Source organism: Bombina bombina, chromosome 5 (genome assembly GCF_027579735.1).
Source record: "Bombina bombina isolate aBomBom1 chromosome 5, aBomBom1.pri, whole genome shotgun sequence".
In the NCBI taxonomy this organism is placed as follows: domain Eukaryota; kingdom Metazoa; phylum Chordata; class Amphibia; order Anura; family Bombinatoridae; genus Bombina; species Bombina bombina.
Genome location: NC_069503.1, coordinates 527,497,271 through 527,510,741, shown reverse-complemented (window position 1 = coordinate 527,510,741; position 13,471 = coordinate 527,497,271). Strand labels below are relative to the sequence as shown.

General features: G+C 35.6%; 1 protein-coding gene across 3 annotated transcripts in view; it reads left to right on the top strand.

Moving 5' to 3' along the window:
• The window catches only part of GOLGA4 (golgin A4), a 319,091-nt gene that overhangs the window by 34,806 nt on the left and 270,814 nt on the right, over nucleotides 1-13,471 (top strand). For 2 of the 3 annotated variants that reach the window (XM_053714445.1, XM_053714444.1), the window contains exon 4: nucleotides 422-520. The exons of the other annotated variant lie outside the window; for it this stretch is intronic. In XM_053714445.1, coding sequence (XP_053570420.1) covers nucleotides 422-520 — 99 coding nt within the window. The remainder of the gene's footprint in view (nucleotides 1-421; nucleotides 521-13,471) is intronic. 3 annotated transcript variants of the gene reach the window in all.

The window sequence follows — 13,471 nt, the reverse complement described above, 5'->3', positions numbered from 1 at the left end:
TTAACGTATTAAACATAAAGAATTTTGCTCTTTGTTAGCCTAATTTCTTTTTCAAATCAAGAACTATTCAGGGATACACTCATTGAAAACCTTTGTGGATTGCATGTTCCTGGTCTCCTTTTGCTTTTTCCAGATGTAATTGAGCTTATGTTTATGTTGTAGGTTCATTTAAATTTCGCTATTCTTGGGTATACTTAGGTATGACAGAGACATATTCTAAATGTTGAGTATAATGTCTCTTTAAGTTAGCGTATTAAACCCATAAAAAGACAGATTCAGAATTCACACGTTCATTTACTTTTTTTATTTATTTATTTCTTATTTCAGTTTTCATAAATTGTCTTCACTTAAAATTGCCATGCTGTTTATTATTTATTTGACCTGTTGATGTTTTATTTCCTCATTCATCTGAATGGCACAGCTGCTGGCCGGGATGATAGCAGAGCCTGCTTTACTGTCTGAGTACACTATCTTTGCTTTGGACCATACCAAACGGTCCAAACCACAGGGTAACAGTGTGGTGAGTCCACATCTTCATCTCAGCAATGCCTGAAGTGGAGTAATTGTAGGCTTGCTTCTTGCATAGACTCTTTCCAGTAGTAATTGCATACATCCAATTTCATAGTAATTCCGCACTAAATTGTATAGATAATTGTAGTGTGCTTATTGATGTGTGTTTTCTTTCCCTTTAACATGTTTGCCATTGAGTTAAAAGGCTTTTTTTCTAATGCTTCATTGACCAGGTATTTGCATGTACTTACTCAGCAAACATTTCCGACTCATCAACTTGCCACATTAACACTCACCTGAGTTTGCAAGTGGGTCACTAACAAAGGAAAATAATTGTTTTTCTTAACATTTTAGCCAGCCAAGAGAATGCTGTAGGCTTGTTTAGGTACATAATGTATTGTGTACAACTGGTGATCACGATGGATTGATAATTGCATGAGCATAATTGTGATCTTTAATTCATTTTAGTCGGTGTGTGGGTATATCAGATAAAGAGACATAGAACCATTAATTTGAAAATTAGCTAATACTAATGGCACAAACTTTTATCTGCAAATTTTGTCATGTCAGAAATTAGTTTCTAGTGTTTCAAAACTGATACCAATCCCGCCACAATATTGCAACACTACACAATAATGTGCACTTAACATCTTTATCTATTGTGCAAAGCACAACACCACCAACCTCATTGATACTTGTCTGCTTCAAATAGTGCAGTATTCAAATTGCTTGATCATTCATCGGCACCCAATGCAGTTTCTGCTCTGGTCATATAATCCCACAGCGGGTTTTCAAAGGTGTGATGGGAGAATCAGAGATCTTAATAGTTACTGCTCAGAATATAATAATTTAAATAAGCTAGTGATATTTATACTGAGGCAGAAAGATTTTAAAAGCCTTTTTTTCTCAAAAGAGCTTACCATAGGCACTACCTGTTTCTTGCTGTGTAACAGGGTTATCTGAGAAGCATAATTACCTTCCTTAAACCCCATAGTGGCTGGGCATTCTGTATTTCCAGTATACAGTACAGGGCATTTTTAAAGTTTCCTATCAGATTTTTTTTTTTTTTTTTCATTCCAGGAGCCGTAGAACCATGTGTCTGAATTTTACACCTGCTCCTAATTTAGAGCCAGATTACCAGTGGAACTCAAATTAGTGCTCATGCGTTAACTTCGCTAGACGGACAATTTTTGCTCGCATGGGGTTGAGCTTGTATTACAAGTTGAAAGTAAAATGTTTGTGCATGAGCGCTAACTTGGCACACGCAAAAAGTGGAACTTAGAATATTGCGACCACGTTAATGTATTCTCCCATAGACTTCAAAAAGAAAAGGAGAAGAAAAAATCCTAACAACCATAATCTCGTGCAAACACGATTACGTTTAACCAAGTGTTTCCAAACCGACATGAATAAATAATATTTCACAAATTTTATGTTCTTCACGTAGAAAAATTATGTTCTTTTTATTCTTAAATAAATATTTCTAAATATATCTGATGTTTTTGTGGTAAAATGTATATCTATACCTATATATATGGCGCAAAGAGCCGTGATATACCCCTTATCACTCGCATGCAACATATAGCGTGCCACTTGTAATCTAGCCCCCATTAGGGTTTTTTAGATATATCTATATAAATTAGTACTTATTTACTTACTATATAACTAGCTCATAGGTTTGATATAAATCATGTGTCAAGCACCGTATTATGCTAGTTAGCAAAACACTCACCAACAAATATTCGGCTAGATTACAAGTTTTGCGTTATGAGTGAAAAAGCCTCATAACGCTGCTTTTTCACTACTGCTGCTATTACGAGTTATTACGCCGGAAGGATGAAGATAGATGATGCTGTCTGGATGAAGACTTCTGCCCGCCTGGAGGACCACGTCTTGCCCCTTGGATGAAGACTTCTCCCGACTTTGTTGAGGACTTCTTGCCGCTTGGATGAAGACTTCTCCCGGCTTGATGAGGATGGATGTCCGGTCTTCAAAAACTGTAAGTGGATCTTCGGGGGTTAGTGTTAGGTTTTTTTGGGTGGGTTTTATTTTTAGCTTAGGGTTTGGGCAAAGAAAAAGAGCTAAATGTCCCTTTAAGGGCAATGCCCATCCAAATGCCCTTTTCAGGGCAATGGGGAGCTTAGGTTTTTTTAGATAGGATTTTATTTGGGGGGTTTGGTTGTGTGGGTGGTGGGTTTTACGGTTGGGGGTTGTTTGTATTTTTATTTACAGGTAAAAGAGCTGATTTCTTTGGGGCAATGCCCCGCAAAAGGCCCTTTTAAGGGCTATTGGCAGTTTTGTTTAGGCTAGGGTTTTATTATTTTTTTTTTGGGGGGGGGCTTTTTTATTTTGGTAGGGCTATTAGATTAGGTGTAATTAGTTTAAATATTTGCCCAAAAGCAAAGACAAAAGCAAAAAAAAGATATTCAAGTGTAATTTTCCAAACACCATGTAAAGCGCAATTATTATCTACTCACCAGAGTTAGTATAAAACAATGTCTTTATTAATACAGTACACAATGTTAAAAAGTCAGCTTTGTGTCCATAAGCAGCACCCGGTTCTGGAAGCAGTTATTAGCTGGAAGGTCTCAGTGCACAGGATTTAGCCTGCGGCGGGTATTTCCGGATTGCCCGCCCTCAGCTGTTCCGCTTCCTTCTCAGGGGCTCTGGACTAGATTACGATACCCCAACACATTTCCCCCGGTGATCGCCGGGCTTTATCAAGGGGACGTGATGAACAAACGTTTGTTCATCACGTCCCCTTGATAAAGCCCGTCGATCACCGGGGGAAACAGCTGAGGGCGGGCAATCCGGAAATACCCGCCGTAGGCTAAATCCTGTGCACTGAGACCTTCCAGAACTGGGTGCTGCTTATGGACACAAAGCTGACTTTTTAACATTGTGTATTGTATTAATAAAGGCATTGTTTTATACTAACTCTGGTGAGTAGATTATAATTGCGCTTTATATGTGGTTTGGAAAATTACACTTGAATCTCTTTTTTGCGCTTTTGTCTTTGCTTTTGGGTATACGCTTTGGATCCTGGATCCTACAAACTCTGGAGGAAGAGGAGTTTTAAACGAGCAGCAATAAGGAGAAAGAGGAAAAACCAATTGGAACAGCTAACACTATTGGATATCATATGTTTATACAATTTCTCAACATTTAAAAAGGTACTTTGGAACTATCTCATCATTTTTTTCCAGTATCACAGGAATATATATCTAGAGGACATTATAAGAATTTGATAACTCAATATTATTTTATATGTCAAATCAGGTGCAGCATTTTATCCTAGCGCTAAACAGTTTCTTTTTGTGTGTAGTTTAAATATTTTATTTCTTTTTTCTTTTGTGTAATTTAGTGTTTATTTTTTTTGTAATTTAATTAATGTAATTGATTGAATTGTAGTGTAATGTTAGGTGTTAGTGTAAGACAGGTTAGGTTTTATTTTACAGGTAAATTTGTATTTATTTTAACTAGGTAGTTAGTAAATAGTTAACTATTTACTAACTAGTCTACCTAGTTAAAATAAATACAAACTTAGCTGTGAAATTATTAGTTATAATTATATTATATAGTTAATTATAATTAGTTATATTGTAGCTAGGTTAGGTTTTATTTTACAGGTAAGTATGTATTTAGTTTTAATTAGGAATTATTTAGGTATTAATTGTAATTTTTATTTAGATTTATTTTAATTATGTTAAAGTTAGTGGTGTTAGGGTTACGTTAGGGTTAGACTTATGGTTAGGTTTAGGGGTTAATAACTCTAGTATAGTGGCGGCGACGTTGGGGGCGGCAGATTAGGAGTTAATACATGTAGGTAGGTAGCGACGACATTGGGGGCAGCAGATTAGGGGTTAATAAATGTAATGTAGGTAACAACGATATTGGGGGCAGCAGATTAGGGGTTAATAAGTGTAATGTAGGTGTTGGCAATGTCGGGGGTGGCAAATTAGGGGTGTTTAGACTCGGGGTTTATATTGGGGTGTTAGGTGTAAACATAACTTTTTTTTTCCCATAGGAATCAATGGGGCTGCGTTACGGAGCTTTATTGCAGGTGTTGTTTTTTTTTTTTTTTAGCCGGCTCTCCCTATTGATGTCTATGGGGAAATCGTGCACGAGCACGTAAAACCAGCTCAAAGCAGTGCTGGTATTTGTGTGCAGTATGGAGCTCAACACTGCCATATTGCCTGCTAACGCCGGGTTTTTGCAAACCTGTAATAGCAGTGCTATAGGGAGGTGAGCGGTGGAAATAACTTGCAAGTTAGTACCGAGCCACTCATAACGCAAAACTCGTAATCTGGCCGAACGTATTTGCAGAATAGTCAGTTATACAGTGGGAGCTGCAGGCTAATATAAGAAAGAGTTCTGTTACTGCAGACTTGCACTTGATTTTCATGTATTTAAAATAGGGTTATGATGGTATAAAATATCGTTGAATTTTTTTAAAAAATATCTAAGTTGAGCAGTATAATTTATAGACAAACATTAAAAAAATTCTAAATTTGTAGCAACATGGGGCCAAATAAATAGATGGCTACAACATTTCTGAATTAGATTCGTACATTTCTTGAAAACTTTGTAGCATTTGAAGGAGGCCTACAATTATTTGTATCATAATCTTAGTGGTAATTAATACAAGGAGCAATGCATATACAGTGGCATATCTTCCTTGTTTCTTTAAAATACTAGCAATAATTTATCTTTATTTAGCTAAAAGCTCAAAATCTTATGCTAAAGGGATTTCACATATATTTGAGAAGCTTCCTTGTATTGTTTACCTTTCTTTATTAAAGCACAAACACAAATTATACCTGTGCAGCAGAGAATAATGTGCACCCAAAAACTGAAATGCCAGAAAAGCACACAAACAGCTATTTGCACACCAGTCATTCATTCCTCTTATACTACTTGTGTGCACCCCCATCTCTTTTTGCTTTGGTCCGTACTGGCTCACATTGCTTTTACTTCTATAAATAGACAGTACTGTTTTTTAGCAGCTGTCCAACGACTGAAAGAGGGGTCATTGAAAGATAGACTGTGGCTGTATCATCTTAAAGGGACAGTCTAGTCAAAATTAAATGGACAGGAAACTTCAAGAATTTTATTCATGATTCAGATAAAACATTAAATTTTAAACAACTTTCAAATGTACTTTTAATATCAAATATACTTCATTCTCTTGGTATCCTTTGCTGAAGTAACAGCTTTGCACTACTGGCAGTTGACTGAACACATCTCGTTAGCCAATCACAAGAGACAAATGTATGCAGGTACCAATCACTAGCTAGCTTCCACTAGTGTAGGAAATATGCATATTCATTTTCAGCATAGGATACCAAGAGAACAAAGCACATTTGAAAATGGAAGTGATTTTAAAAGTGTCTTAAAATTGCATGCTCTGGTTCTTGCAAGTTTAATTTTCACTTTCCTTCCCTTTAAGCTTTCATAAGTCAGATAGGGCTTGCAATTTCAAACAACTTTCCAATTTACTTTTATCAAATTTGGTTTGTTCTATTAGTATTCCTTGTTGAAAGCTAAAACTAGGTAGGTTCATATGCTAACTTCTAAGCCCTTGAAGTCCACCTCTTATATCAGTGCATTTTGCCAGTTTTCACAGCTAGACAGTGCTAGCTAGCCATATAGATAACAATGTGCTTACTCCTGTGGAGTTATTTATGAATCAGCAGTGTTTGGATTAAATGCAAGTCTGTCAAAAGAATTTAAATAAGGGACAGTCTTCAGAGGCTTAGATACAAGGTAATCGGAGGTAAAAAGTGAATTAATATAGCAGTGTTGGTTGTGCAAAACTGGGGAATGGGTAATAAAGGGATTATCTATCTTTTTAAACAAAAACAAAATTCCCTTTAAACTGTAAACTGAATCCCCACCAATAATAGGTAAAGTAGGTTGTAAATAAATGCCCCACTGTATAAACTGTTTACAGCTCAGTACCTGCATTATATAGTTTATGTGCTTTTCACATTATACATAAATCTCCCTTTTGGTAAAAAGCCGTCAGACTTCTCCTATTCCCTTCCCAGGCCTCTAAAATCCTATCTTCCTTTTTGTAAACAAATACCGAATGTCTCTCCAGAAACACCCCGTCTTTTCGCTAGGACCCTGCTACTAAAGACTGTATGACTACATCTGCCTTACGTCACCTATTACTATCCAAATAGAAGATCGTGTTAGGGTTATTTCCTTGTGATACTCATGTTACCGAAAGTAGAACATCAGAATATCAGAGCGTTATGGGAAACATTAAACAAAGGCTATTCAATGTTTTTATTCATTTTTAAAAAAAAATTGTTTAAATAGTTAACAATATTTTAAATGTCACATTTTTCCTACAAACCTCAGAATATAAACTGTAAGGTGGATCTCCATTTGCATTAATCTTTTGGAGAGTTGTTTGACACTAAGGACTCGATTTATCAACCCATGACTGACGGGCGTACAAATCCTCCCTTTTCTGCCCAAGCTCTCCTCAACCTCTGCAACCCTGCCCCCTGCCTGCGCACAGCCTATCACACACGGGCAGGGGCTGTCAATCTCCTGGGGGAGATTGAAATTCTCCACCTAAGAGGTGGAGAACAGGGTAGGGAAGAAGAGGTCTGATGACCGCTGCTTGATAAATCGTTACTGCAGGTTCTCTTGTGCAAACCTGCAGTTAAAGGAAGGAGAAGGCTTGATAAATTAAGCCCTAAGAGCTGAAACATTGCTTTGAAACATTATTGTGTCTTCTTTTAGATCTAAAAACCCAATTTTGTTTTTTCACGATTCAGATAGAACATACAATTTTAAACAACTTTCCAGTTTATTTCTATAATCAAAAGTGCTTCATTCCCTTAATATCCTTTGCTGAATAAGCAGCAGAGCACTACTGAGAGCTAGCTGATTACATCTAATCGGCCAATCACAAGAGATAGATGTGTGCAGGCACCAATCACCAGCTAGCTCCCACTAGTGTAGGATATGTACACATTCAACAATGGATTGAACAAAGTACATTTTGAAACTAGAAGTGAATTTAAAGTGTCTTAAAATGACATTCTCTATCTGAATCATGCAAGTTTAATTTTGACTTTCCTATCTCTCTTTAAGCTGTTGGTATGGTATTGGTTACTTATTTTAGAAGTCACAGTCAAATAGAAACACACTTATTGGTGCGGACAAACATTGTGCCACTTCCGGAGATTATAGTACATCAAAACGTATCGCCGCAGGATTCTCAGTATTATAAAAATCGGATCCTCTAGTACTGTCGTTACTATTGAGATCCACACTTCCTGGCCGCTAGTCGTTGAGCACAACCTTCCAGGGGTTAAACAAATGGGGTTGATCCAATCTTTGTGAATATGTTGTTTATCGGCTCCCAATATGACTTTTTCAACATCAGAGCGATCAAAATTCAAAAGATATTCTCTTTTTCCAGTTTGGAAAGGGTGTTACCGGATATGAGCGAATATCGTAAAATTCCCCCATACCATGTATGGACAACATAGACTTTGGTGATTACAATCAGTACGACCATGTGTTTTGCACTATATGTCAGTAACAAAATAGATTCATTGAATTCAGCAGCGAAAGGGTGTTGATAACGTAGAAAAATTGCCTTTTTGACATGTTTGAGAATATTCCAAAATTCACCCATACAATGCATAGACCACATAGACTTTGGTGATTACAATCCATCCGACCATTTGTTTTGCACTATCAACAACAAAATGAACACATAAAATTCAGGAGCAGGTGTTGATAAAGTAAAAAAAAATCCTTTTTGACATGTTTGAGAGTATTCCAAGAAGATTTGGAATAATTATATTATGCAATACACTAGGGCTGCAACTAATGATTATTTTCATAATCGATTAATCGGCCGATTATTTTTTCGATTAATCGGCTAAAAAATTAATTATTTTTTCCTATGTTTAAAATAAAATCCACATACTGAGTGTTATAAATATAAACTTACAACTAAAACTTTACATTAAAACAACTGTTCATCCAATTTTTTTAAGCAGAAGAACACATTTTTATAATTAATAAAAAAAAAAACTGTTTGAAAACAGGCAGAACTAGTAAGAGGTAGACTACAACTGTTTATAACATTCTATTATTCACTCTTTCAGAAACTTTGCATTGAAATGCAAAAACGTCAACATGTCCACATGCTCCTAGCTGAGGCTGGCTCTCTTTTTTGCAAGCTATTTTGCCTGCAACAGAGAAGAGGCGCTCAGATGGTGTTGAGGTGCCTGAGATGCATAAGTAGGGCTTTGCCAATTTCACCAAGGTGGGCTATTTACCTTTGTTAGCTCTCCACCAATGCAAGAGGCCTCTCAACAAAGTAAGCCTGGACTTCATTTTAACATAAAAATATCTTAAATATCAATATGCAGTGGTAAATAACCAGCTATAAGGTTAAGGGGAAAAATGTCTAGTCAACTCTTAAAATAACAGATATATACTTAAAGCACAGTCCCAAATCACCTGATTTAATATAAACAATACAACTTATGAATCATATTTTATTTCTGGGTTGCACATAAGACAGGAGTAGTTGTAAACTTAAAAAGAAACTTAAAGTGTCCTAAAAAAGTGAAAAGTAAAATGTCTGTAGACGTCCTTTAGGCTAAGGGCATAACCATAAAACAGAATACCATGTGCAGGAGCTCATTGGAGTGAAGTAGCTGGTGCTGTGCACAGACCAACTAATTGCAAACCAACTAATCGATTATGAGATTCGTTGACTATTATTTTCATAATCGATTATTATCGATTATGCAGATTAGTTGTTGCAGCTCTACAATACACTCTGAAATGGCCACTGATGCCATCCGATATGTATATATGAATATATGGTTTCGATTAATCCTATATTCATCACAGTTGTGTAGCCTGTAGGTAGTGGACAAGCCAGAAATGTATATGTATTTAATAGACCTATACGTGATATCTAATCCACAAAACAAGATCTGCATGAAACGTGAGAAGATGGAAATCCTGACCACAACATCTAGAAATGGCTTGTCCTTAAAATATTTTTTTTTTTATTTCATACTCACTTTTCTGGCGTTGTAAGTAACAGTATTTTCTTCTTATTAAATAAGATATCTATCAGCAATCGCATATTTGTGATCGGGAATTAACATTTTGATACTCAGTCTTGTTTATTGGGGACCAAGATAATTTGCACAGTTTTTATTCTGGTTGAAGTAATAGGGGATCCCCTTTAGTTACTCTTGTCTTCCCTAATTAAACAAAAATACTTACGTTGACTCATTTTATTTTGTCCTTTATTTGAATAGTTAATAAATAAGTTTTAATCAAGAGTGCTAAAAAGACTATCTGACCAGCAGACCATATATATGAGAGAGGTTCTTTTTGAGGGTTAGAGAACACAAATGAATTGTTATTTTGACATCAGATGAGTGTTGCCTTTAAAGATTTTTTTTTTTTGTATCTTAAAGTGAAGGTATTTTTTGATGAATTAGTGCCCTGTTTTTAATAATCCTATTAAAAACAAGGGCACTTTAATTCATTAAAATTGACATTTCACTTGTTTTAATCCTGGCAGCCGCTCCAGCGATTCCCCCGGCCGTCGGAAGTCTCTGCAGACGTCAGAAATGACTAATCCGGCTTCCTCCAATCACGGCTTCCCCCCCGGGGGAATCTTGGCCTGATGCAACGCTGTGATTGGAGGAAGCCTGATTCGTCATTTTGGACCTCCGAAGACTGCTTGCGACGGGCGAAGGAAGTGCTGGAGCTGCTGCCAGGATTAAAAGGTACGTTTTTGAAGAAAACAAGTGAAATGTCAATTTTGATGAATTAAAGTGCCCTTGTTTTTAATAGGATTATTAAAAACTGGGCACTAATTCATCAAAATTGACCTTCACTTTAAGCTAATGAGTTTGACCACCTAGGAATGGTGAATCTGTAATTCCTTGGATCAGTAAGGGATTTTGTATAATGGGTACTTTATTTACCTTTTTTTTTGTGTAGGTCATTTTGTAGTCAAATTGGATATGAAAATAAGAATGCCACTATCTTTCTAAAATGACCTTCATTTATTTTCATACCCTGAGAGTTCATAGAACTTAGCAGCAAATAAATATTAAACAAGAAAAGCCATGAGGATTCTCTGCTTTTTTTATTTTATTTTATTATAAAAAGAATATTTAAGGACCAGCCCTGCCCTTTCCTCACCTGGTATCAAAGCTAATATTTGTCTTTCATTGTTATTTTACTTGCTAGAGGTTATGCAGAACTTGAAATAATTGGAAAGGTGTCTGTATACATAGGTATGCAGCCTATTAGTTTGCTCCAGCAGAGAGCATTCCATTTAAACTTATGGGTAGCAGTCATTTTGCTGTCAGTGACCATAACATACAGCAATGCACGGTTCTACAGAGCCATTAAGCAGCAGCCGTTTATTAACAGAATGAGTTGACACAAAGCAGATATGCACACATGACAAGTTTCATTTTACAGGGAATCTTCCAAGCCTATAAATAAAAAAAATAAAAAATGTTTTCCAGAATCAGTGTTTGGATCTCATGCTAATTTATCTCTACTAATACATATTTATTCTAACTACCTGCATTACTTTTTATGGTTTACTAAATATGCTTAACCTGGGATATGGGATTGTGTCACTAATTATTTTTTATAACATTTTAATAATATTAATGAATACATTGCTGCTAATCTTTTTGTGTACATATGAATGTATATAATGTGTAATTGTGCCATTTATGTATTGAATTGTAAGAGATGCAAGTAATGTAATATAAAGTGACGGCTCTGATTTACAGTCTGTATGGAAGGCTGAGCAATGTAAAATGTTGGAAGAATTTTGGCATAGTGGAAATGGAGTGCTGTAGGTACCAGAAAACTTCAAGCAGGATGTGGTATTTTAATATAAATAAGAAATTGTGCTTTTGTAATTATTAGAATGTATTTTAACACATACTTTTCAGTGTTCTCCCCTGGAACTGTTTAATGGGCACACCACTAGATATTATTATTAGCTGTTATAAATTATTATTTTTTTGTACAAATCATTGATATCATTGAATCAATTTATGTCAAACTATTCAATTAATTTGTGCATTGGATAACTTAAAGGGATATTGAACCCATTTTTTTTTTCTTTCATGATTCAGATAGAACATGCAATTTTAAGCAACTTTCTAGTTTACTCCTATTATAAAATGTTCTTCATTCTCTTGGTATTTTTATTTGAAAAGCAAGAATGAAAGTTTAGATGCCGGCCCATTTTTGATAAACAACCTGGGTTGTCCTTGCTGATTTGTGGATAAATTCATCCACCAACAAACAAGTGCGGTCTAGGGTCTGGACTTTCTTTTTCAAATAAAGATAGCAAGAGAATGAAGAAATATTAATAGGAGTAAATTAGAAAGTTGCATGCTCTATCTGAATCACGAAAGAAAAAAATTAGGTTTAGTATCCCTTTAAGCAACTTTATAATTTATTCCTATTATCAATTATTCTTTGGTCTCGGTATCTTTATTTGAAAAAGCAGAAATGTAAACTTACGAGCCGGCACATTTTTGGTTCAGCACCCTGGATAACTGCTGATTGGTGGCTGCATTTAGCCACCAATCAGGAAGCGCTACCCAGGTGCTGAACCAAAGATGGGCCGGCTTCTAACCTTACATTCCTACTTTTTCAAATAAAGATACCAAGTGAACGAAGAAAATTGATAATAGGAGTAAGTCAGAAAGTTGCTTTAAATTGCATGCTCTATCTGAATCATTAAAGAAAAAAATTAGGTTCAGTATCCCTTTAAAGGGGCATGATACCCAAATATTTTCTTTCCTGATTTAGTAAGAGCATGCAATTTTAAACAACTTTCTAATTTACTTCTATTATCTCATTTGCTTTATTCTCTTGATATACTTTGCTGAAAAGCATATCTAGATAGGCTCAGGAGCTGCTGATTGGTTGCTGCACATTGATGCCTCGTGTGATTGGCTCACCCGTGTGCATTGCTATTTCTTCAACAAAGTATATCTAAAGAATGAAGCAAATTAGATAATAGAAGTAAATTAGAATGTTGTTTAAAATTGTATTCTCTACTTGAATCATGACAGAAAATTTTGGGTTTTAATGTCCCTTTAAGTAACATTTGTAAATAACAGAATTCTAAAATCTTGCAATGTATTAGACTGCTGCCACCTGGCCACTTCATAATGCCACCCTGCTGACCACAGTTTCTGCTGGGGCCAAAAAGCAAATTCTTTAACCCGAAAATTTGACATTTCAAATAGTTGGTTAAAGGAGCAGTAAACACCTTGAGATTTTTCTATTAAATCTTTAGTTATTCACAATGAAACAACTGTGCAATATATTTTCATTATTGATTTTGCCCCCTTTTTATGTAATTTAGGTCTGAAAATTGAGCAATTTCTAGTTCTGAGAACTCAGAACTCTGCTGACGTCTCAAGGCTAACTCTGCTACATATCTTACCTTAATTTGCTTGATCAGATAATAATTGCAAATCAATGCATTTTATGATAACATTATGACCATGACTAGCCTTGTTGTCTGCTGACTAAAGCCCAGATTGACTCCTCCAAATAAGGCAAATGGTGGGTGGAGTTTGGCTTTTGAAAACCAATTGCATTAAAAAGGATGTTAATTAGTTTTAAAATGTTTAGACTTGGGTGACTTGTTATTCTATAGCAGGACAACAGAAATGTTTTGTAATTACAAGGTGTTTACTGTCCCTTTAAGGCAATTTGCAGCATTTTGTATAACCTAGGTTACCGATTTTGCTTTTTAGCGTCTCCAGGGAGCGTGGGACAAAGCACCATTTTTACACAAAATCAAGAGGTGTTTAATGTTTCTTTCATAAGAAGCAAAGTGGTTCCTCCTCATATAGTGGTGAGCAGTATTTTACTTCCAAATGGGCTTCTCTTGCAAAGA